The following is a 26,590-nucleotide window of genomic DNA, read 5'->3' on the forward strand; positions in this document are numbered from 1 at the left end:
TCGTAGACCACCACTGATAGGAAGGAAACAGAAGGAAGGTTGAGAGTTATCTTTCTCTCAGCTCTGTATGTCTGTGTCTGTTGGGCCAATTTAGACTCCTTTCTGTTACAGTAAATTTCTATCTAGATTTATTTTGTAAGAACAGTTCTTACAATAATGCTGAAAGCATTCCACATTGCCTTCATTATCTGAACGACAGACTTTGATAGACAAATGCACGCGCACGCATTTTTACCGTCTGACCTCTTGTGCACTAATTAAAAGAATATGAATTCAGGAAATTTGATGTTAAAGGTACTTTAAACTTAAAGTATGTGACAGATGAATTCATTACAGTGCTTCTCCTTTTATAATGAAGTGTTTTGATTTAAAAAAAACAAACTGTCCTTTTAACACTTTCCATCCAGCTAATCAATTATGTAGCTCAGCTATCCACAGCCTTTGCAAAAAACTGTTTAACAAGGGGTGAAAGAACATGATACAGACTCTGAGCTTGTCACCTGGCCTACAAACTCCTCAGCTGGAGGTGTGATGGTTTCAAATGACACGTGTGGTATAAAGAAAGCCCGGTCAAGGAGACCTGAGCTCAGTGCGGGGCCCTCCCTGGGTTGGTAGAGGGAGCAATGCCCAGGACGGTCACTTAGGTAGTAGGGATGTTAATAATTAATCGATTTTCGATTAATTGCCGTTATGAAATTACCCGATTAAAATTAACGATTACAATTAATCTTTTTTTTTTTTTAATTTTTTTTTTTTTTTTTTTTTTTTTTTTAATCCCGGTTTTGTCCCCATTTTATCACCCAGTGCTCCTACCTAACAGTCCTGTGCATTGCCATCCTCTACCAACCCTGGGAGGGCCCTGCACTGAGCTCAGGTCTCCTCCTTAACCTGAGGAGTGAGCAGGCCGCATCTTTTCACCAGACAGGGTGGGGCTTCTCCGGCCGGACGTAGCGCGTGGAAGGATCACGTTATTCCGGCCGGATCCTCCCCACCCCATCTGGCGCCCCGGTTGGCCAGAGGGGGCATGTATAGCCCAGGACTGTGTGCATGTTTTTGTGAGGGTAGCTCCCATTAGCTACCCAGGGGAACACGGGGAGAACATGCAAACTCCACACAGAAAGAGAACTAACAGAACTAACACGCACTTCAGCGCCCACAGCGTCCCCGGCGGGAATCAAACCCAGGACCTTCTTGGCTCTGCGTTGTTGTAACGCGGAACCATAAATCAGCCTTCACCCGGTACATACATAGGTTTCTCTAAACATCTGTCCCCGCTACAGTTTTAACTAAAAGAAAATGTGCTCCAATACAGCAGGTCTCATCATTTTATTTTGAACACTGCCAAAACTCTAACTTAAAACGTAACTAGAACTTAAAATTTGCTTGACACAAATGACACTATTATGGCTGCTGCTACTACTAATAGCCTTGAAGTGCACTTTATATTATATTCCTTGTGGTACAAAAATGTCTTTTTGTTACTTTTGTATCAAATAAATATTTGATTAAGGAATACATTAAAATGTCCTTTGTATTTTATATAAGCAAAAAAAATTATGTTTGTATCTTAGATGGGGGAAAAACGCCGCTTATCAACTAATCGTTGATCGATCGATAAGGTTATCAACTATCAATTAATGAAATAATCGATAATTTGCATCCCTATTAGGTAGGAGCACTGGGTGATAAAATGGGGAAAAAATCGGGATAAAAATATTATTAAAAAAAAAAGAAAGCCCGGTCAACAAAGACCCGACAACGCAACCTGCTGCTCCCAAAGGAGTTTCTGTGAATGTCCCACAACTATTTCCCCGGCATTCCAGGACCATCAGATGGTCTTTGTCCATGACCCGACCGGTCTGAGCTGCTGACGGTGGCATTCGGAGGATGTAGTCGGTGTTACACAGGTGGCCCAAATGTAGGGGAGGATTGGTGTTACCCTCTGGTACTGCAAATGGAAAAAGAAAAACAACAAGAATTGATTTGATTAAATTAGATCAAATGTAATTATTATTGAAACTAACCGTAGAACCTCTACACACCTTTGTGATGTGAGATAGATAGATAGATAGATAGATAGATAGATAGATAGATAGATAGATAGATAGATAGATAGATAGATAGATAGATAGATAGATAGATAGATAGATAGATCGATAGATCGATATATGTGTATACAGAGCCGCCTGGGAGATTTGCGAGGCCCTCTCCAATTAGCAAAATACTGGATACCTTCCCCTGCCTCATCATCATCTCTTGCCTCGACGCGGGGCCCCACGGCTGCTTGAGACCCGGTCAGATCGGTGATTTTTCTAACAAATTTATCAAACGAGCCTTTCAGAGAGGCATTAAACTCTTCCATTTTCTTTAGTTTTTTTCTTTTTTCATTCCCTGATGGAAATTTCCTGAATTTGTCTCGTTCTCTCGACATTGTGTGACAGTTTGTTCCAACTCCACCCGTCTGGATCAGACTAGCTTGTGTCAATGCGCTTGGTCTGATCAGTTGTATTGAACAACAGACACGCGCATCATTGCACATATATTTATTGATATGCACAGACTAGTACACATTTAAGTGTGTAATGGAACGTGACTGTTGATATTTATAAGGGAAAAAAGGAAAAAAAAAAAAAACGATTTTTTTTTTTTTTTTTTTTTTTTTCAAAAACGGCCCATAGCGCGAGGCCCCTTGGGGCGCGAGGCCCCGTGCGGTCGCACGGTTCGCACACCCCTTGCGGCGGCCCTGTGTGTATATATAAATACTAGAAACCATTGTACTATTTATATTTAATTCGTCTGGACTTCAAAAATGACCAGTATTCAGATGTTTCTATGAGAGATTTTCCATGCTCGCCTCCTAACTTAGGGATATTACAAACTGCCTAAACTTATGAATCTTCTTAATATCTTGATTTAACTTCCTCTTGATGTTGATAGAAAACAAATGTGGTCCACCGTTGTTGTTCCCTAGAAACATCTTTCTAGAAGGCAGCGTTGCACGTTGCTTGAGGGTATTTAAATGACTCGCACTGAAAGGAGATCGGGTGTTAACTCTTGTTGTGAGATGCTTTTCTTAGTTGGATCGACCCCAGCTGCCCTAAACTCCACAACTATGTCCAGACCTTAAAAAAGCAAGCAAGCAGAGTGCAGGATTACCAGCAGCGCTATAGATTACCAGAGAGGATTCTGTGCCTTGTGCAGAGTTACCAAGTGCAACTACAAAGCATGCGCCCAAGGCTTTGACAAACATGAAGGCATGTTATCTGCAACCCTGTGATCTTTTCTGCGTGTAGATGCACCTCGAAACAAATTGCACCATGTTCTACTCCACTTATCCAACAGGCAGAGAGATGGTCACATATTCATTATTAAGAATTTTTAATATTACCGTTTTGAAGTTGCATACTTGAAAAGCCATTACTTATTATGTACCATCAGAGGCGATAATTATACATATTCAGTCCTTTTTCCATTTTTTTTTGGACCCACGATCTAGTTTTGAGTCTTTCAGTGCTCCGTTGAGCCATAACATTAAAAGCTCATCCACATATTCTTCTGTGTTTCGCTGCCGTCTTATCATGAGAATTTCCCTCTGGCGACATGAAAAAGAAGTAAATACTTACTGAGGATTCCTTAAAGCGGCTTTCTATTTTTAGCAGTCTGCAAAGTGTGAACATAAGAAAAGGAAGCCTCATATTCACATGTGCATTCATCAACGCACGCATTTCTTTTCCGTTTAAGTACCACCTTACTTTGAGGACACAGATATCTATTTCCGTCAAGCAAATTCTTCCTTAGAAATGCACGGTGGAGCCTTCGGAAAATTGTGCCATCAAAATAAGCCATTGTTTGTGTGTGAAATTGAGTATGTGTGTAAGTAATGAACCTAAAAGTATAATTAGAACATTTTCCTGGCAGTTTCTCAGTGATATTGTCTTGATAGCCCTATTAAAAACGAAATGAGCTGTGATCTTGAAGCAGCACTCCCACTCATGTGAATACTACAATTACACTAGTGTGGGGATGTGCTTTTCAAACTGTTTTTCTTCTTCCTCTGTTTAAGAATGCAGGATTTTATGTAAAGGTAAAATAAACGCTCTCATGATGGTCAGCCGAATGGGATTGTCTGCTTAAAGCAGGACAAAAGACCTCCTTTCATGGTTTAATATGAGCTTTAGTTTCATTTGAAGGAATATTTCAAAGACTTTTATGAACCATGGTCTTGCTCTCGCCGTCTCCCGTCCCTAATATTGGAAAGATCAGCCACAGCAAGTGCTGCTGGCACTTAATGGTAGAAGGTGGAGTGGAAACGGACCGAGACAGACAGGACTTTTGGTTGCCAAAGGATGGGCAGTAGTCCTGGACAAAAACATCACAGCTAATAACATTGAAATAAACTTGACGTTATGTACCTACCATTACATGTCAAGTATTGTTATTTTTTTATTTGTGTCATCTATTTCAGCGGGTATCATCACATGGGTTGTGATCATACTGATGCACAGGGATTGACCGTAACAGGACGTTGGTTTATTTCACTTTCAAAAATGTCCGAAGCAGGGATTTTATGGAAAATAAAAACACACACACACACACACACAAAAACGTGCTTCATACTGGCGCATTTGTCTCACACTTTTTTTTTGCCAACCGCAGTCTACTAGAAACAAGTCATGAGGCACAATCTGATTTTTTTTTAAACAGACAAAACTGATATAAAGTTACTGATTTTCATTTATTATTATTATTATTATTATTATTATTATTATTATTATTATTATTATTATTATTATTAATAATGATGATGATAATATTATCATAGTTGTACTAATGTCACTAGTCAGAATAATGCACTTCTAACTTTATGAGACTGAGAAAGCTCTTAACCTGGTGCAGTTTTGAGAAAAGAGAGTGAAAATTTAGTGTTTTAATCTGAACGGAAAGCTTTGTAAATACAATAACCTGTATACTGCTAGTTATAATTGTTGGACAGGGAGCAGGATAAACCAAAAGTGGAGCTGACGGGTTAGATTTAAAAAAAAAAAAAAATCCGCCAAGAAGATTGGTATCAGTGCATCTCTACATATGTTACAAGCAGGATTCAAACAACAGAACCAGACCATCAGTGCTGAGGTCTGTGGACGGTACTACCCTCCAGACCAAAGTACCGACTCTCAGGTGGAGGATGCTTCACTAGTTGGGTCGTTGACTCACCAGGGCGGGCTTGCACTCTTGTTTTTAAAGTGTTCTGCAAACAGTGTGTCATTTAAAAAATTCTACATGTAGCGGACGGTAGATTAGAGAATCTGTTAAGTAATTCCCTCACTGACCATGGGGATCAGGAATTATTTAAAAATTGTAAATTAAAGCAAAAATAATATAATTTTAATAAAAATCATAATTTTTTTAATTAATTTTACATTTAAAAAAGTCCTACCCCTAGAAAGTGTAAAACGGACTCCATTCTCACTACAGAAATAAATAGTCATTTGAAGAGGAATGTGTGCAGAGGTCCAGTTACGTACCGCAGGGGAAGCCACATAAGGCAGTTAAACCCGCTCACCCTTGAAGCACATGCCAGTTTGCGGTACTAAATTGGTTTGCTTATATCAGTTGACTAAATGATGCCTTGTAACCATGCACTGCACATTCTCATCTGTTGTATCATCAGAGGGCATCACACCTCTGTGAGCGATCAGTTAGACTCCCCTGACGCTTGACATGTGCAAGCTGCTGTAAATAAATACTGCTGCGCCGATGACCACGCTGCCGAACGGCGCGGCGTACTATGATGGTCCACACGCGAGCTGTTTACCGAGTGCTTCGTGGACTAAAGGTCAGCGTGCTGGAAAACTGATCTTGGAGGTCAGGAATTTGAATCGGATCTCCATCACTTGGTAACGCCAACACATCGGAGGGATTCTCCTCAGCCGCTGCTTCCAGGTTTATAACAGGCTCTGTGTTCTTTGACAAATCTCCAGTGTAAATAGTCACGAGTGTGAGCAGGGATCAGAACCATTAGGGGTCGCGGTGTCAATCGGTGAGTTTCCGGCAGCAGGAGCTCCGGGTGAATCTGACCGGCAGGAAACTCTAACAGGGCCGTGTCCTCGGCCCCTTCAGCCGCCGGGTCTTTGTTCTGCTTCAACGCCACACAAGAACCTTGGACTGAACAAATAACACAACTGACCACAAGGTGGCTGTAATGTTTGGTGTTTTTTTACCGGCAGCTTTTTAACTGATTACAGCAAAAGAATAAAGAGAAGAAGAAACACAGACTGCGTTTACATGCAACCCGAATATGAGCCCTGGGTTACTCCTTTTAAAACCTGAATATTGGGTCATGTAAACGCCAAACAGAATATCCCCATCAAACGGAACATGAATTTGATTTCTGCACATGCTCTGTTCACAAGGAATCCTGGTCTTTTGAGTCCAGGAAGTTCTTATAAACACAGAGAAACCAAGACCAAGAGGAGACTAATCACTTCATAAATGTAATGAAGGATATGAACATTTCTGCATTTGTAGACGGTAGAAAGTACCGGGATAGTGAGATTTACAAGAAGGTGAGAGAAAAGTTGCGCAAAGCAGCATTTGTTTTGAATTTGGATACAGGAAGAAGAAGCGGAAATTACGGGAATTGCGTCATGATGTTCTCCGCGCGTCGGTGGTTTGATCCAGATATCCCGAATGATTAATCACCATGTAAACGGAATATTCCGAATGTTTCAGTAACCGGAATATTAGCAATAACCCGAATTTTGACTGAATGTAAACGTAATCATAGAAACACAGAATGCTACTTGTGTTTTTTCAACAAACACAGTGACGGTAAAGATTGAGATTTTAAAAACAAAACCTAAACCGATGAGTCGCCCCATCTATCATTTTTTTTCTTGAAGTCTTCAACTTCATGAAATGTACTTGCGGCTAAATGTTTCAGTCCAAATGGTTTAAATGAGTTGTGGTGGTATGATTTATGTTCACGTGATAGTGCTGAACGTAACTTAGACATCAGACCAGCAGCGACCCCCCGCCAACCTCAGTACCTCACCTACCAAGGGAACATTCCTCACCCTTGAAAACCTTGAAAGCCACTTTTGCAAGGCCCTTCCTGGTAATGGTCAATGGTTTGGCCCCAAAAAATCCACCCAGAACCTCGCTAACAAAAACGGGCCCAATCTTCTCATCCTAAAATCGAGACATTTCACGTCTTCGTGAAATGTCTCGATTTTAAGGAAGTTTCTTGTTTTACACAAACAAGTGAAAAATCTCCAGTCTTGGGGAAAGATGTGCAGGAACTGACCAGTCTACCTCTCTTCCTGCATCTCATGAGGCCAGGAGCTAGAAGTTGACCTTTTCACTGCTGTGACCAGTGTTTTTCTCGAAGCAGCACCTCATCTACATATTTTTTGCAGACTGAGCAACTTCCCTGCATACGTCGTGCTGTATTTGAGCAGAAACCGTACATACCAGTATTATTTGGTTTTGAAAAGGGCTTCGGAGGTGTATTTATCCTTCTCTGACCGGTGGTGTTTTTTAAGGATGTGGTATTTGCACGCTGATCGTGAAAAGACCCACCCGTTTTATTGGCTATCTCATAGTCTTGAAATAAGGGCAAACCCTTCCTCCCAAGGCTCTTGGCGCATCTGTTCATGGTTAACAACTATAACCTACCTCTGCTCTGTGTCCGCTTTGATTAAACACAGAAGTCTGTTTGCACAATTAGAAGCAGTTCAACTAATAAAAAGCTGCTTCCTCTTTAATATTCATGAAATTGAGAGCATTCTTTAAAGACATGCCTCACCATAGGACCTTTAGTGCGTACAACTAACTCCAGAATGTTCTTGGAAAGGACTGAATAAGGAATGAGGTGGAGATCAGGTCAGTGAAGTTCCTAAATGCTGCTTAATCTGTCCATTAGCTCGTCTCAGCCGGAACTTCCTGTGCTTGCTTTCAAGTTTATTTTTGTTAGTTGCTGATTGGCTGCTTCACTCCCCCAGCACATCAGAAGTGTTTTTCACATAAGTGCTCATAAATAATCCCTGTCACCCTGCTCTCTTCACGCCTCCCCCTCTCCGAGACGAACGCCACAGCTGGTAAATAATCGGCCGGGTCAATATCTGTCATTACAGTTCAGTGAGCCCCGCGAGTCTAAAATATCTGAGCGGTGTATTTTCCTGGTTTCAACCTCTCGCCGTGTTTCTGAAGTAAAGGCATGCAGATACAGGGGTTATTCTTGTGATGAGTTTGTGATACCAACACTCACGCGGACTTAAAGTGGCTTTTACAGACTTTTAAGAGAGGGTGTTTATAAATCCCCATTAGGGCTGGGGATCGATTCAAATGTCAAGAATCGATTCGATTCCGATTCTTAAGATTCAGAATCGATTATCAAGATTTGATTCGATTCGATTCCGAAATCAATTTGGGTTAGTGTTATTAAAACAGTTTAAAGTTTAAAACAGCAAGTATTGGCAGCTAATGATGCTGTAAGGACCAATCAGCTCCCAGAATGCTGATAGAACTGCTTTCAGAAACATCTTGGGTCAGAATTACCAAACAGATCCAGGGAGGAAACAGAGACGGATGAAATCGGTTTTATTTTTTTCCCACATTCCGTTTTTATTTGTTCCATTTTCGGTCTATTTTGGTTTTTAATTTTTGAGCATTTGGTTTTTAGCATTTTTTGCAAATGTAACCCCAAGACAGTATATAAAGTAATGACATATAGACAATTTATGCAATTATAACCTAACACTTTAATGTTTTCATACCTTTAAACATATTTAAAGACAAAAACATGGCACCAGTTATTCTCGTGTCCAACAAAACATTCCTTTTTTGGGGATAAACAAAAAAATAACCAAGAGTTGTAATGTAATGATGAAAAAAAAATACATAAATAAATAAAATAAAAAAAATAAAATAAAAAAGAAATCCCAAAAAATTAAAAAAAATCGATCTTTAGACATATGAATCGATTTTTAGGAATTAATAAGAGAATCGATTTAGAATTGGGAAATCGATTTTTTCAACACAGGCCTAATCCCCATCATTTAAACGCAGGGACGAGGAGTGAGGAGGCTGCAGAAAAGCTCTGACGTCATCCAAAGCCACCCAAGTTAAACAAACAGGATTGGAACCTGCCCTTCAGTTAATCTGAAAAGGAATAATGACACGTGAGATGTTGAATCCCATGCCAGCCGGAGCCGGTCAGAGACGGAGGAACAGAAGTTTTTACCGCCCTTTGTCTTCCCACGACGCCCCTGACAGCGTTTCAACAGCTCCTGCGTTCCCACGCTGGATTCAGCCGTCCATTACAGAGTTATTGAAGCCGTCTGTGCTAATGCGGCGATTCAGGCGTACTCCTCACTAATTATTATTCACAGGTAGGCCGAGAGTCATCACGGTTCATTCACAAAGCAGACAGCGAAACCCTCTGCACAAACACTGGCCCCTGCTGGCTTCTCCTGTGCACACAAACACGTCGTCTCCGGGGTTTTCTTTCTCGTTTTCTTCGGAGCGTTGCTGAAACTCTCTTCCTCTCTGCCCTGCTCACATCCTCTTCAGTCCTCAGATGGGAGTTCATAATTCTCGCCTGGATTGGAGTCCCTGAAACGTGTGCACTTTGTAAACTTTTTTTTCTCTCTCCCCGTCTCTCTCCCGCCCGCCGAGGCAGCGTCCCCAGAGCGGGCCGGCCTCTGTATTTTGTCGGCTGTGGTGTTTTAGCTGTAAACTTTGGTCAGGAGCTTTATTTCAGGGTGTCAGATAAAACCATGCAGTTGTTTCAGGAGGGAAGGAGAAGGGTATATCATGGTTTGTCTGGGAGGTGAAATTACACAGGAGGTGGACGACGCTGTACTGCAAAAGGGGAAGTGCAGGCTGCCAATACATTGATTTGAGGAGATAACCTGTATGAGTCTTCATTATGTCCACCACACGCGCTTAAATATAGCCCCAGGCTACCACACGAGGAAGCGGCAGGGAAATGACTCTGAGTTCTCACCCAAAACCAGGGAAACCTGCATCCTGTTTAATATGGCATCCGCTCCGTTCCCAGGACTTGCGATGCTGCGCAGAAAAAGACGCCAAATAAGTTTCATCTCCGTCCCCGACAATTTGTGCAGTCATTTGTTGTTGTTGTTGTTGTTCCCAGATTGCTCGTGGCACCCCTCTCCACACTCTCAGATTTTTGAATATCTGTTTGCAGGAGGATGTGTCAGTTCTCAGCAGATGACCTAGTTTTCACACACGCAACATCTTACACACATTGAAGGGCCCCTCTACATACATTACACGTCTGTGAAACTCTGAGGTCGATCCCTTCGTATGAATTCACTCTCCAGCCTGGATTTGAGTGGCTGCTGAACATGTCAGTTATGGGATTGGTTCGTTTTTAATTATTGCTGGCTGCTTTGTATACAGCTGCTCAACTCTACAGCTGACTGCTCTTTTTTTGTTTTTTGTTTTTTTGTTTTTTCCTCTTAGCATCTAATTGGAGCTGAACAGCATGACCTATTTTGTTTGCGGAGAATGTATACTTTATCTGTGCCTCCTCAGATCGTGGCCCTGAGCTCAAATTGAAGCCCCGGTGATGGCTCTTCTGGAACTGGGAGGCTGCGCAGATCACTCCTAAACTGTTTAGCATCGCAGGTAACAAATTAATCGACTGGATTACACGAGGACAGGAACGTGTCTCCGTTCATGCGCGTTGCTAGAAAGGAGTTAATAATGCAGCTGACGAGGCCCCACTAACAACGCTGTTGTTACTTTTGGCTCAAGCGGAGTACCCACTGCGTCATTTCTCTGCACAGAGAAGGTGTTTCCTCAGCCGGGTCAGGCTTCTGAATGAATCACCGTCCGTAATGAGGGACCTCCCAAAGTTCCCACTGAAGCGCTCTGTTGTGCCAGCAGAAAACAAAGAGCGGTCTCTGCAGCGTGTACTCAGATACAGCTACCCACCACAAATGAATAGCTCAAAGTACAAGTTCTTTCACCCTCGCATGGTCGATTATGGACGGCACACTCTGTCCTCACACACACGCGCGGAAACACACACAAACTCACCCAGAGGATAGTGTGACTGATCCAGCAATCCTCTCATTGTTTTGGTAAAATGGAGTCGCCTAAGCTGCTTTAATCACTCATTTAGTGTTGTACCAACAAACGCATATTTTTAGATATTTCCAATCCAATAAAGAAAATATCTAATCCCTGGTGAACCTTTAGCACTTCAGCGGTCCGTTTGCTGCTGTTGTTTATCATTACTCTTTAATCATCCACTTCACTTCCAAGGCCCTCTGTCCATTTCAGACCCAGCGGTTGTAATTCAGGGAAACAAAGACGCTGGAGTGTCAGACTGTAAGCCGAGTAAAGCGTCAGCTTCTTGACTGAAACAAGCTGTTTTTGTTTGTTGTTTTTTTTGCTTGTTTTGTTTGTTTTTTCATTGTGAAGTCCACCACCATTTAATCTGTGGATAAGTATGTCTGTGAGTGATCCCGTCCTCGGTTTATGCTGATCAGGCAGGGAACGCTCAGCCATTGTTGAAGGTAAGACATCAGCTTTTGGTTGAAGGTGCGACGCTGCGTGTCGACAGAGGAACAGAAGACGAGGCTGAATGACGGCTGCAGGTTTAGAGATGCAGATTACTGTCGGCTAGCTGTTGTCTTTCATCGGACTCATCCTGCACATTCAGCTTCCGCCTCATTGTCTTTGCATGTTGCATGTGGACAAAGCAAAATAAATAGAAACAACACAAAAAAAAGGCAGCTGAGAAAACACAACGTCTCCTAAAGCCAACTGTTTTTTGTTTAGTTTGAACCAAATATTTCCTATCTGGTGGCAAAAATTGAATCTTCTCCCCCGTAGCCCCCATAGGCCTAGTGTACTTCATATAACTAAATTCTGCTACAAGTCTCTATAAAGGAAGATTATGTTTTCAGATTGGAACCCGCTAATATCTCTGGATGATGGTTAATATAAACACAAGGCGTGTTGTTTGTCACCTCGTGCCTGAAGGCGAGGTAAGGGGAGTAGGGAAGGCGTTATCCACGTACCTGTGTGGGCATGTAGGCTGACGTATTGTCCCAACATCAGCAGGGTAGGCTAATATGCAAAATAAGAAATGCTCAAGTTACGTGATCAACAAACGTTTCCCACGACCCGCCACCCGGGTTAGTCACGTTTACATTAATCCTGACCTGCGGTTAAAACTTAGAGAGTTATTCACGGGGCAGATGGACACGCCCCCCCCACGTCGGTCAATGTAAAAGGGGCTACTGACTGTCAAGACATTACATAAACCTCAGGTTAAATTTCTTTTTTTTTTTTCTTAGTTTTACAAAATGACGATTATCTTGCAGCTTTTTAAAGTCAAAAAACTTTCCACAATTCCCCATTAAAATCTGTAATAATTCTGTACTTTTAAGGCTCACAGTTGCATAACGCCTTAATCAAACGTCTGTGGTCAACATATTACAAAAGCCCCTAATTTACAGGATTGTTGGTGTTTTTATTTGTTCCAGAAATCAAAGCTATTGTGACACAATCAGCTTTGCTTTTTTTTTTTTTTCTTTTAACAACTGGAGCTCTCTCGTCTCATTTATAATAAAACTCAATTGCAAAAGCATGTCGTGTTGCACAATGTCCCCCCAACCAACGTGAGCTTGATTATTTGAGGGTGAATGTTTTGTTTACCAATGGTAACAACTCTTTCTGCAGCTCAACTTAAACATGAACCCGTATTGTAAGCCGTGAACATTCAGGCCGAGACTGAGAGACAAACCGGGTCTTCCCTCGACCAGTCGGTTCAGAGTTTCAGGATTCTTCTCAGACGATCTGGCTCCTTACTAGGAATAGTTTTGGGTGGGAAATCTCTCCTGTTGGCCCCTGTTTGGTTTCTGGTGGTGGAAGTGGGGTCTTTCAGTCCATCCCTGGTCCTTGGGGCACGCTCTCCTGCATCTTTTATCCTTTTAGATGTCTCTTTGCATCAAGTAGCAAGATGAGTTGTTTGTGTGTGTGTATGATCAGTACCATAGGTCGGATCGGCCCCATAGTTTCTGTTTTCCTGCATAACAGCAGGTGATGGTGTGTAAATAGTTGCAGCCTGCGTCTCTCCTCTGCTCCGTTGTTCCACCTCGCCTAACAAAGGTGCAGATGTGATGCCCTGAGAACAGTTGTCTCTGCTGTTCAGTCACTATCGCTTCAGTGGGAGCAGGAAACACAAAGCCTGAGGTTTGATTCTTAGCGGGACACGGTGCTGTCAGGGCATCAGGTGAGAGCATGTCATGAGCCCCCCGGCCCTCACCAAACTCCACTCCTCACATAATCACTTCTGACACAATGCCAATTCCACGGTAGGTGGTGCACACACCTTTATTCATAGATGTGGCAGTCGGGCGGCGATCGGCTCCCAAACTGTGTCATGCTTTATCACGCAACAGCGGTCACTTCCAGATGCTGCTGTTATTTTTGACTTTAAGTGGCCTGGCATTTAACAATGCTCAGCAAATCATTTGAGGGTGTTTGATGGTCCATCAGGATGTCTTTCATGACCCCAACCCATAAAGCCTCTTCATACTCGCTGCACTATACGATGGAAATAGGCGCCGCTGTCAACACATTCTCTACTAAATTTAGCCACTAACTTCTGTGAAAGTGCGGCTGAGTGTCCTGAGGGCACGGGGGAAACAATTTACTGAATTGAGCCGAACGCAACTCTGAAAATCACGTCTGCAGCACGTATGGCTGCTTTACCGTTTCTATTGTTGTCTGTGAAAAGCTGAACAGAAACTGCGAGGCAATCATAAAGCATGCAGGGAAGCAATTTCTTTCTCTTATTCAAGTGAAAAATTATTCCATGCTGTCACAAAAGACTCCTTAACAAGGTGCTTTAAACTCTGTGGTAGTGCATTGCTGCGGGGCGTCAAAAAGTGGATACGATATAAATGTAACTTAAGCTCAAAAAGTCTGTTTCTGGTAATAGCAGCATTTCTTTGCCTCTCTAAAGTGCTTTTGATGTGGAGCTAAGATTAACAGTGTTAAATTGTCCACCGCACTGTCTCAGACTAGCAGCAGGTCGACAGGAGCGTCTCTATGAGGGGATAAGACCTGTACAGGTGTGCAAAGAGCTCTGGAGACCTCCCTGCATACCGCTTTGACCACTACTAAGAAAGAGCACAGCGTTTAAGGTGGCAGCAAAGGAATAACCAACCACAATGAACCGTTTCCTTTCATCTGCTGCTAATCCTCCCTCGTGCGGTCTTGCCCGGTGTCAGCTGAGCCGCTGAGGTGGCTCGCCGTGCTAAGGGATCCAGGAGCTCCGGCGGCCCGGCTGCTGTCCAGAGACGGCTTCGGCGCGGCAGATTCTCACATCGAATGTGTTGACCCCTCCCTGCTAACGAGGCCCGCTGTTTGGCCTTCCATCATCAGCCCTCAGAAATGTGAGCCGGGCCTAGCAGGAGTCTTGATTGGTAACACCGTGGAGTGGAAGCAGAGCTCAGCTTTTCTCACCGTCTCTGGAAATAAACATAGAGGGCCGCCGGCTGCTCTTATTTCACATGAACTGTATGTTTGCATTACGCTCTTTGAAGTGTTGTTGTATTTACATCACCTTGGGATGAGACAGATTAATATCAGGTGTTTTTCCTATTTAATACTACTATACAGTACTGATAGGGTCATTCAGTTTACTTTATAAAGGATACTTTGTTTATCTCTAAAGGGAAATTAATAAATTATTTTAGTCCATGAGCCAAATGTGATCCTCGGACACGATAAATAGAAATCTAAAGTATTGATGTCAGAAGTAAATTGTAAATCAACACTGCTTTCTCTAATTCAGAACTGAAAACTGTGGTTTGATCCTAGATAGATGTTAAAATACGCTGCTGATGCAGATGAAGGTGCCATCTGCTCTGTGTTGACGTTGTAAGCTTGCCATTTATTGCCTTTACACAAAAGAAATAAGGTAAAATGAGCGACAGTCTGAAACGGTCATGCATGAACGTAGCTTTAAAATGTTGAAACCTGCTCAGAAACTGCCCCAAACTTTAAACGTACGATAATGTTTATAAAACAGATGAAGCAATACAGTAACACCATAGCGCTCGTAGCCTTCTTACGGCATGTCGTCAACAGAACCAAACACATGAATATGTTTAAATTATTAATGAAAGTTTTACATCATCCAGAGATGTCAGGAAAATGTGTTGTTTTTGTGTGTAATTCATGAATATTTCTCAGAGAGGCCTAATACATTTCATGTTTATACAGCTTAACTTAGACACGGCTGCCCCAAATTCTCATGATGCACACAAACCACATGAGGTATGTTAAAGTATGAAGTGTTTCTGATTCAGGACACTTCTGATGTTTGGTTCAAGTTTTTTTTTTCTGTTCTTTTGTTCTCACACCACCAGCCAACCTACCTGTTGTGATCGCCGGTGTTCACCGAACATAACCCAACGAAAGCTTTCACATGAGATTCTCCAAATGCTCTGTTTTTCTCAGCCTCTGAATTTACACTCAATGTTCATGGATCATTTGAACTTTTAAATGATCTGATTGTTGATGGCCTTACAAATCAGCAGCGGTCTCTTGCACAGGTGAAGCTGTTCTAGATTCAAAGTGGGAGTAAAAATTCACCCCATTGCCAGGTCTTTTTTTTTTCCTAATATTTTTTTGTCCCCGATTTTTTACCCATTTCATCACCCAGTGCTCATACCTAAGTAACAGTCCTGGGCATTGTTCCCCTCTGCCAACCCAGGGAGGGCCCTACACTGGGCTCAGGTCTCCTTCTTATCCTGAGGAGTGACGGACCGCTTCTTTTCACCAAACAGGGTGAGGATTCTCTGACCGGACGTAGCGCGTGGAAGGATCACGTTATTCCGGCCAGATCCTCCCCAGCCCATCTGGCGCCCCAGTTGGCCAGAGGGGGCATGTATAGCCCAGGACTGTGTGCATGTTTTTGTGAGGGTAGCTCACATTAGCTACCCATTGCCAGGTCTTAACACGGAAGTATGAGGGAGCCTGCCTAGACTTGGGTTATTTTGCTTGTAGCGGAGTCAGAAATCACAGTGAATCAGTTTTTTTTCATCTTAGCTTTCAGTATCTCTTAATGTGCTGCTCATCGGGCTGAGCTGATATTTCTCTCTCTGATTTCTTTGTGTTTTTCAATGAGACGTTTTTTTTTGTTCTGTTTTTCGTTTATGTCTTTGTGCTTCTGTAATACTCTGAATATCCCTGTAAAACTCACCTTCTCTTCTTTCAGAAATCATTAGAATTTTCTCTCCAGCGCAAACGCTAACAGCGTTACGGTAGTCTGAAATGTTGGCGGCCCCGCGGTGAATCAAGGGTTAAAATCAGATAAACAACAACAGATGATGGATTACACATATCTATATAAAACATATGCATTTGAAAAAATTGATCATGACCTTTGACACGGAAAGCTCACATCCAGATTACAAACTTCTCGGCCTTCTAGTTTTCATTTTAAAGGATTAAAAGCAGCCTTCAATCTCTTGTTGGTTTTTCCTTTTCCTCTGCTGCTCTGCAGCAAACACTTGTCTTGTGCCATTTTATCATCAACCTTGTACAATAATAAAAAATAAAAAAAATCAGCCACATTGCAAGTCTCACTTTCACAGGCAGATTTTATTGTACTTTCACTCTGATGAATTAACCGCATTTGTTAAGTAACATGATTTAACAATATCCTATTTTAGAGTGATTATTTCTGCTCTCTGCACTATTTCATCGGTTCCTCCTTGCAAGTCGCTTTCTAAGGAGGTTTGTAATTTTGTCGACGTGATTTAACGGAAAATTAGGAAATCATTGAAAAGCCTGTGTGTTATAAACTGGATTAGTGCATGTTCAACTCTTTCAAGGGGTCTCGAAGCCCAGACCCTCAAAGATGGGGTGCAGAGACACATTTATTTAGGGAAGTGAACCCCACATTCATTATCTCTGGGTGTTTTTTTGCTGAATGGATTGTGGTGGCGGAGAGCCGCAATTGCAGTTTCAAAGGTCAAATGCACCCAGTTCCTACGTGTTTGGAAATACTGTTTTCCATGCGAGGAAAAAAACAGTTTTGTTCTCAGAAGGTTTGTTCTCAGTTCTTTTTCCAGGAGCAGACATATCAGCAAGTTCAGCGTAAGGTCAGAAACAGAATTATTAAGAGGAAGTTTCATCTCAGACTCCACTGGTCTCATTTATCATGTTCATTGTTAAAGTGCAATTAAAAAAGTCTGAGTACGTATGGACCGTTTGGAAAGATCAGCAGGACGCCTCTTCACTCTAAAAATATTCTTGACAGACATTTGGTCAGGCACCGTGGTATATTATTGAGATTGATTGCCTAAGCAATCAAGTAATGTTTCATTATTAATACAATTATTTAAAGCTTTAACAGTGAGTATAAAGAATTTGTAGGAAGAAGACATGGGAAGTCATTTTTATTTTTCCTATTTGACTACAGATTGTGTCAAATGAGTGGTAGTGTAACAATGAAAGTCATTTGCCCTCATCATTTATATCCAACATCCATTCAGAGAATCAAGGCCGTTACATATAAGACCTCATGAAAGCGCGATAAAATTTTAATTAAACAGTTTTGACATTTTGCCTGAAAACCGCAGTTTCTTCAACTAATAGTTTAAGAAATATTTAAGTGCTGAGGAATTACATAGTTTAACGTCGTACTTCTGTTGGCATCTGCATGCTGCAAAGGACACATTTTCAATAATATCAAAGTTCTCTTTCATTCTGAATGAAACTATTTTTGTGTCATCCAATCTCTTATTGACACTGCATATTCCTCCACGTGGCCCAGAAAACCAGATAAATGGGTACAAAAGCAGACATTCCCTCATGTCACAATTAGGAGCTTCTCTAAGGTCAGGTCAGGCTTCAGGCCGAGCTGCAATATTGAAAATCAAATCGACTATAAAGATTGAACCTGGGCCAGATGTGAGGAAGGTCACCGGAGTGTCACCAGGTCCGGAGAAAGCCTGGCCAAGCAGCGTGCAAGCGGGGACATCTAGGCCTCAGGGCTGTCTGGAAGGGACACACGTTCACCTGTGATGGGATTGAACCGCAGGCTGAAGTGTGTGTGTGTCTGTGTGTGTGTGTGTGTGTGTGTGTGTGTGTCTGTGTGTCTGTGTGTGTGTGTGTGGCAGTTTTCTGAGACTCTAAAGATGATTGGCAGAAAATGTCAAACAAAACACGTCAGCGCTGTACAAACGCACAGCAGGCAGATGTCAGACGCTGCATGATGAGGAGGAGGGCAGGCTTACAGGGAAAGGAACGAAGATGTATTTTCAGAGAGTTATGTCATCTTTTCTGAATCTATTTCAGATTAAACCCCAGCAGCACGCTCACCTGAAGTGTCATTGTGCTCAGAAGGCCTCTAAATACCCGTCTTTTGACCTATCACCCAAACGCACGGGGCTTAAAGAGCAGATTTCTCCTAACGTCTGCCTCTTCTTTTTCCTTGACTGTCGTTATTTTTCACCCAAGGATTACGCAGGTTGCAGGGTTATTCTTTCTGTTTTTTCTTTCCTCCTTTGTCTCGCCACATACATGCGTTGCACAGAAGCAACCTTCTGGGCCGTGCACCAGTGGGGCCCGAGCCAGGGTCAGACATCTCTGAGGAGTGAGGCGAACTGAGAATCACCCACGGCATTTTAACGCGCTGTGTTCTGTTTCACCTTGAAACCACGCTTCATCTTTGTACATTCAGGACGGGTTTCTGCACATGGTGAAGTTTCAGCCCGATACAGGTGTGAAGCAACACACTCAGTGTCCTGGCCTTGTTGTTTATGTGTTTGTCTGCTCCTCAGGGCGGCGCTCCCGGGGCTCACCCAGAGGATGAACTGGAGCGCCTGACCAAGAAGATGCTGTTTGATATGGACAACCCTCCGTCTGAGGAATATTTCGGTAAGAGACAGCTCATCTTCCCCTTTTTTTAAATCACAAACCACAGGCATAAATGATAAAATCACTTTGAATGTTAAATTAGCTGCTATACTGTATGTCTTGAATTTGGTAAGACTGTGGGTGTCCATGGTCAGGTCTCTTAACTGTACCTATCACCTATTTAACTACACACAGTCCCTTTTTATTCATTTATTTATTATTTGGCTGGGAAGGGCCTTTTTATCCCCACACTCTTTGTACGAACACTGGGTTTTCTTTCTAAAGTAGAAAAGTTTTGACTCAAACTTTTTTTTTTTTTACCTGAGTCAACATATGATTTAAAAGTCAAAGAGTCCTTAATTAAAGCACCCTGGTATTTTCTACCACAAACATTATGTTTGTCAACTTGCTTGCTGTCTGGACACTTATTAGTTCTACATTGTCAGTCTGATGTTCCCTGATACTGATTCGGTGCAACTGAATGGATTGTTATTTCAAGTTGACATTGCTCAGCTGCAGTTTCAGGAATCGAGCAACACAAAGTAAAAGCAGTTCAGTATGTTTCTACATCTGTCATTTAAGAGCTTTACCTGAGCTTCTGTCTAACTCTAAAGGGAGGCCAGTGCAGCCCTTTACGCTGTCTGGCTATTCATTTATTCTCCTGTAGAGGATATTTAAGTTGGGTTTTTCTTTTTCTTTTAAAATGGTTGTTTAATGTCACGTCTACAGACAAGATTCTATTCATAACAACTGAACTTTGAATTACAGGCATTATTTATATCAGTGAAATACTGGAAATACTGGAGGCAACCACCAGAACCACCCCGCTTAGAGAGTTTTTGCTAAATTGCCAACATGAGGGACACAAAATAATTCCTGTAATGTGAGAAAGAGGAACTAAGAAAAGTGAAACAGAGTTCAGAGTGTTTGTAGTTGCTGGAAACTGTAACAGTTACTTATGCAACAAAAACTAGATAAGCAGAGAAAATGTCCCAAGACAACCTAACAGACGGTTTGACTCATTACATGGGCATAAAACTATCTAGTTGTGAAACAATAATACCAGCAGATCCTCCGTCATGCTAATAAATGCTATTAAATGAAAAAATCAACACATGGAAAAATAGTGAACCGTTACATCTTTTTAAAGTTTTTGTAAAAAAAATGCTCCAGAAACATAAATAAGGCATTTTTTTAACAATGCATTAAGTTTTTTTCATTTAAAAAGTATCATATTTTCTGTTATCTGCCGTGATCAAGTGTTTGAGTCTGTGACACTGCTGGCAATCAACCTATAACTTGGACATGTTTGCACAAATAGCCACATGGTTGGACAAATACAACATCCCTAACTTTGTTTTAAATCAGGAAGCACCTACAATTTCCCAGCTAGGGATAAATAAAGTATATAATAATTAATAATAATAAATAATAATAATAATAATAATAATAATAATAATAATAATAATACATTTTATTTATAGAGCACTTTTAAAAGATCTCAAAAACGCACATATTTATCTATCATGGTAAACCTTCAGGTTAGGGGAAAAAAACACATCAGCTTTGTTTATTGGAGTGTTATGATGACTTAGATTCATCAAATTGTGCATTTCCTTTTCTTTTTCAATACCATATTCAGGGGTGCACACAAGCCGGTACTTGAGGGCCAGTCTACTGCATGATTTGGATGTTTCCCTGCTTCAACATTAATTGGTTTGGTCACCAACAGTTGTGACAGAGTTGTGTAGATCTTGATGACATGCTGATGACAGCCAGCAATTAGAATCAGGTGTGCAAGGAAACATCTAAAATGTGCTGTGGACCCCTCGAGTACCAGCTCGTGCAGCCCTGACTATATTTACATAGCGCTTTAGTAGGCTTTCTGAACAACATCCACCTATCTACTCACACCTTCATACAGCCCCCTCTTAGTCTACAAGGTACAGTCACACAGCGATAAACACTTGAATCCTCCTCACTGCGGCCTTATTATCAGACCAAGCAACAGGATGTCGTCCTTGTCCATGTGTTTAGTCCACCGGGGAGCTTTGAAACTCTCATTGAGTCTTTTGTCGGTGCTAAAATGAAAGTAATTGGTGCTGTGCATGTGGTCTCTGCTGGAAGAGACGCTAACATGACAACAGTCACTTCAAATCAAAGCCCATCATCAGTGCTCGGGGAGAAGTGGCTGGAAATAAGACCTGATTCATTGGTGACAATTTATGTTTCTCTCTGTAACAACAGAGAGAAAATACTCTTTTTTTTGTATACCTTCCACATGTACAGTTATATAAGCATTAGCACGCACGTGTCTGACATTCAAGAATGACATTTCTGTGCTACCAGATCTCATGACTAAATAAATAATTGTCATGGGTTCCTGGATTAATCCGCCAGTGACCCACAAAGTTATGCATGACCAGAACATCGTTTTTAGAAAGTGGCTCCAGTTGCAGGTGTGACTGATACAGGTGAGATGTGACCCCTTTTTGTTAGCCCTCATCCCCTGATCACAGCTATTTCTAATGAGAATAAAAAATGCAATAAAGGCAAATTGACAAATACAGTCAGACGTGCAGATTGTGTGTCTTGTGGGATTGTTCACCTTTTTATTTCTTCAAAATCTCTTTCTTTTACCCCGTGAAGCAGTTGATATTTAATTTTCCTCTCATATAAGAGAGAGACAGGGAGAGAGAAAGAGGGGAAAAAAAACTGCCAGGATTAAACAAAATACCAATTTTAATACTATTTTGCAAAATAGGATTCAGAAGGCAAGGTTTCTCTGTATTTATATTTAATTTCTATTTTTCCGCCCTCTGCACCCTCAGCTGCCAGTGAGTGCCAGCCCTCTGCTGCTCTCTCTTCTTTAGCCTTTAATCCCCTTTGCCCTGGAATTAATTCCCATGCCCATTAGATACCTCATTCAGCGCATTCAGCGGGACTCTGGAGCGGGCTTTATATCAGCACATAATCACACAGCACACCACCATGGCATGTGTAGGTGTATTATAGCTACAGGGACGTGTATTTAACTGGTATTAAGGGATATTCGGCATCACGTTGGTGCGCGCTGATGTAAAGACCTTAATTGGTTCGCATTAGACATAGGTCAAATGGATCTCTTGGCTTAAACAAAGTGTAGTCATTTTCCAGAGGAATGGCCTTGTTGGCCTAATTTCTGGTGTTATATGTATACAACACAGACTTGGCGTGAACTCTGAGCGCTGCTATACCGTTGCACGCAGATGTTTGCCAGCTATAAGGCTGTCTGGTTGGTGGAGCAAGGTAATGGGAGTTGAAAAATGGGTCACATGTAATCTGGCGTAGCCGGAGCAAGTTGGAGATGGCCCGCGCATCCCTGGCCGGCCGCGGCGGGGCTGTGGCGGGGCTGCCGTCGGAGCGCGGGGGTGAGGGAGGGTCATCTCGTGGTTAGACAAGGCAACAGCCGAATTAACCGGGAGGAGGGAAGCGAGCGGGAGCAGCAGTCGACGGCTGAGGTGACTGCTGGGACTCATTAGTTCTAGAGTTCAAGCGCAGGCACACGCTGCTCTGCAAGTCCACAGAGGCCTGCTCCTCCCCCGCTGAATAATGTACATAAAGTCACCACAGTTATGTTAAGATTAACTTCAGTCCAGCATGTTTCTCACTGTATACTCAGGCCTGTGGGAAAAGCGGTCCCAGAGCATGAAACTTTTGTAATTACAAAGAATCTGATGGCACACAGGCCTCTTCTGTTTTTGAGTAGGTTCAGGGGAAAAAAGGGCTAGCAGTTGTTGAGACCCTAAGGCTAGTAATTAACAAGATTAATCAAAGTGGGGCTGCGATCTCTAGCACACTACTGGACTGGATCATTGTCTTCCTGTTGCAAAGTTTTATTGGTGTCACTAATGTCTTTGATGAGCTGCTAATCTGCAGCAGCCGTGGTGAGCAGTCTGTGGTCCGGAGGGTGTTAATTGAATTGAATTAACATTACACTCTTGCTTCTACGAGGAAACTTTTCTTTTAACTCGGTGCTGCTTTTCTTCCTTACACATCAGCAGCTCTTCTGCAACAGCTGCCGCCCAACAATTAACACTGAGCAAATTTTGTAAGACTTTGTGGCAACAAAAAAAAAAAAAGCAGAGAGAAAACAAACAGTTTGCAAAATTCAAAGGCTCCCTAAGCTTTAAAAGAAAAATAAAAACCTGAAAATGGTGTACTATAAAAGTCTTTTCTTGTGAGAAACCCGGTCTGCAAGCCAGAAATTCTCCCTGTGATTGAAGCTTCTTTGAAAAGCAACTGATTAGTCCTGATTTAGAGTTCCAGATTAGATTTGAGTAATCTGAAAGAGCCTTTTCTCCAAATGTCATCATCCGTCATATTTAATCCACTTAGGTTGTGCGTAGGTGTACTGTGTTTGTGGCAATCTAATAAGACACAGCTACTCAGCATGCAGTACAGATGCCTTGGCATTTGTGCATCAGAGAAACTTACAATATTTTGTCATCGCTACATTTCTGTCAACCAAAACCAGGACATAAAGCTGAATAATTGAAAGGATGAGAGGCTTTGCATTATTTACAATTAGTGATGATGATACTTATGCAGTGTAGTTGGTTCTGCTGCAGAGAATGATTTTTTTATTTCCCCTTTCAGTGCCAAAAAGCAAGTTGAGAATTCCTCCATGCGATCACCAACTTTTAGCGTCGTACTGTACAGAGCCGAATTATGATGGATTTGAAATCTTAATAGCCAATAAATATTTATACAGACGTTTTCCAGAGAGATTTTAGGCGGTGGCATTAATGTTATTAACAGATGTTAGCGAGGCAGTCAGTGGAAATTACCGGATCCATGCGGTTGCGCTGCGCTCCACGCAGGACGCTGAGCTGTCGTGAAAGCCGTTCCTCCCATACTGAGCTGGCCTTTGTCATGAGAAGAGTCACAGAAGAAAAGGCAGGCTTCGGCTTCCTTTTTTTATTTTTTTTATTCCTCTTAGAATGTCAGCTGGAGAATCCCTCATAATTTACAAGACGCATCACATGAAAACTTGATGAGGACTCTTGGAAGAGAAACAAATGGCGCTGTAGCTCCACTACAGGCCAGAGGAGTGGGAGCGTCAGCCAGGGTAATTAGGTCAGGAAAAGTTGAGCCCCACACGTTGCGCTCTTGTGGAGCTGCTTGTAATTCTTCATAAGACGAGTGAACATCACAACTCATTGTATTAATAGACTTCCCGTTTAGACAGCTTTGTGTGTTGTCTAAGATACTCTGCTGGAATTAATTTGCATTTTACTGAGGTCGCCCTCAGCGGTCTCCCGGGAGTTTCCTTCATGATGCGCCTCTACATGTCATAAGAAAGTGGAATGCATGTCAAAGTGAAAACCTTGTTGCCGCCGAAAAAAATAAAATACTCCAACCCCCTTCCCCTCCTCAACCCCCTCCTCAGCTCCACCTCTACAGCTTTAAATGCCTTTGGCCAACCTTCCCCCCTGTCAGATTAGCTGTTTTCACTGGCTGTATCAAGGTGTGGTGACATTATATTAATATTCATTAAGCCCTTTCATTTTTTGGGTTTTAATTTAATCAAACCGTTCTTTCGATACTTTTGGGGCAACTACTTTTTAGTAAAAGCCACTCAACACACTGTAAAATGATCTCACCTAGATTCTTCTTCAACATCAGAACGGTGTTTCCCCTTGAATTCAGAAGATGTGTTGGATGCAATCTATCTTTGGTGCTTTCAAAGATTCGGGGAGTCTTTTGTCCCCCTCTATAACTATCAAAGAAATTCATCACAGAGCGGAGCAGACTGCACTTAAAAGTGTGTGTAATCCACTGAGATACCAGTCGGCCGACTACTGGCTGGAATGTGGGCTTGGAGTGTGGGTGCAAAAGGGAATGACGGACAGCTGGTTTGCAGTTCAGAAATGAGCTTTTCTCTTTTATTTTCCAACTTTTCATAACAGTGCCAAACAATCAGCCTAACAGGAGAGGCCAGGGGGCCGCCTTGTCCTTGCAACCAAAAAATCCCATCTCTCGGCAGCAGTGACCTGCCCCCTTTGTTAGGTTCAGGAGCAGGCAGCAGACGACCATCACACACACCCATCTACAAATATAGTCCCAAAAATATTCAAATGATAATGACACATTAACAGCTATGTAATTCAGTAAATAGTTAGTGGCCTGATTTGCTGATTGAAGTTATCTTTCATGGACATCCAGGTAGAAAAAATAAAAAATGCTCAAAATCAAGACATTAATACTTGCAGTTTATTTGTTTATGGATGAATGGATTTATTTATACTTAGTATTATGCAGTTATACAGAACATTCTGTTGTGGTCGGTCCTTAACGAAAGAGCCGACCCAAGTGGCCTTTGCGCTGCGCTCCTTGCATCGGTCGTGTTTGGATGCAAGTGAGACTTTCTCGACGTACCATGGCAATTCATTTCAAATCGACAGTACATGCAAATAACTTTAGTCTCGTCCAGCGAACCATCTGAGCATCTTTTTGAAAGTGAACTAACCTTTCAAAAGTCACTTTTCATTCTTCATCTTTCAGTTCACCATACTTTTCCTCCAGCTACAGGTTTTTTTTTTTATCCTGCGCGAAAATCGCGCATTAAAAAAATTGCCGGCTTTAAGAGGACGTTAAGTTAACGCGTTAACTTTGACAGCCTAATATATGTATGTATGTATGTATGTATGTATGTATGTATGTATGTATGTATGTATGTGTGTATATATGTGTGTATATATATATATATATATATATATATATATATATATATATATATATATATATATAATTAATTAAGTGTTAGTAATTTATGTACAGTCCAGTACCTGGATTATACACCTTTAGACGCACTTTTATTAAACCAAACATGTAATCACCATGGCAGGTGTTGCATTTATCGGGTTGTAATGAACTTTGCAAACCTTGCTTTGAAGTGCATTTAGATGGCTTTGTTGTGAAGTGGAGTTCTGCTGATCAGGGGAACTGAACTGATATTTACCTCATGCAGGTTTCCTCCAATCACAGCGGCTGTGTGTTGACTTTCCAGCGGTGTCGTGTGCTGCTCGTGTCTATGTATGTTCCAGCAGTCTCTAAGCGAGAGAAGCACAATGCTGCTGGAAGGAGGTCATGGGCCACCCGGGGGGAGGCCAGCACACAAGGCAGTCTGGTGACATGGCAACTTGTCTTAAGCCTAAGCACCGCTATACCACCTACAGTGGATTATAATGTACGACTGCAAAGGGCTGAATTATACAACATAATACCCGCGGATGATCCATCATAGCTGCCTTTTATAAGAAAAATCCAGTGTGTATGTCAGTGTGTAGCTGCGGATTTGACTTCTAAGAGTCCTTTTCTCTTGGAAATAATATGAAATGCTTTGAATTTTAATCTACAAATTTGCCAGATTTAGGAAATTCTGCAAAAACCTCCATCTTGTTTTGTTTAAACTGCCTACATTTCAGTTCTTTTATGAATGAGACTGTTGTAGGTTTTCTGCTATGTCATCATCTCGCTTCTAATTGGTCCTGTGGCGTTTTCAATACTTAATCATATTTGTTCCTATTTTGAGCGTGAGGCCAGCCTCGCGGCACGTGGAGCAGCTTTCGGTGGACGTTCCGGGTCCTCCACTGTTTTCCCTTTCCCTCTCATCATCTCCGGTGCC

At 41.9% G+C, this 26,590-nt stretch overlaps 1 protein-coding gene across 4 annotated transcripts in view; it reads left to right on the forward strand.

Moving 5' to 3' along the window:
* The window catches only part of lpp (LIM domain containing preferred translocation partner in lipoma), a 180,452-nt gene that overhangs the window by 113,764 nt on the left and 40,098 nt on the right, over positions 1 to 26,590 (forward strand). For all 4 annotated transcript variants that reach the window (XM_061737593.1, XM_061737594.1, XM_061737596.1 and 1 more), the window contains one exon: positions 18,846 to 18,942. In XM_061737593.1, the coding sequence (XP_061593577.1) occupies positions 18,846 to 18,942 (97 nt within the window). The remainder of the gene's footprint in view (positions 1 to 18,845; positions 18,943 to 26,590) is intronic.

The sequence above is a fragment of the Cololabis saira genome, chromosome 13 (assembly GCF_033807715.1).
Source record: "Cololabis saira isolate AMF1-May2022 chromosome 13, fColSai1.1, whole genome shotgun sequence".
Lineage (NCBI taxonomy): Eukaryota > Metazoa > Chordata > Actinopteri > Beloniformes > Belonidae > Cololabis > Cololabis saira.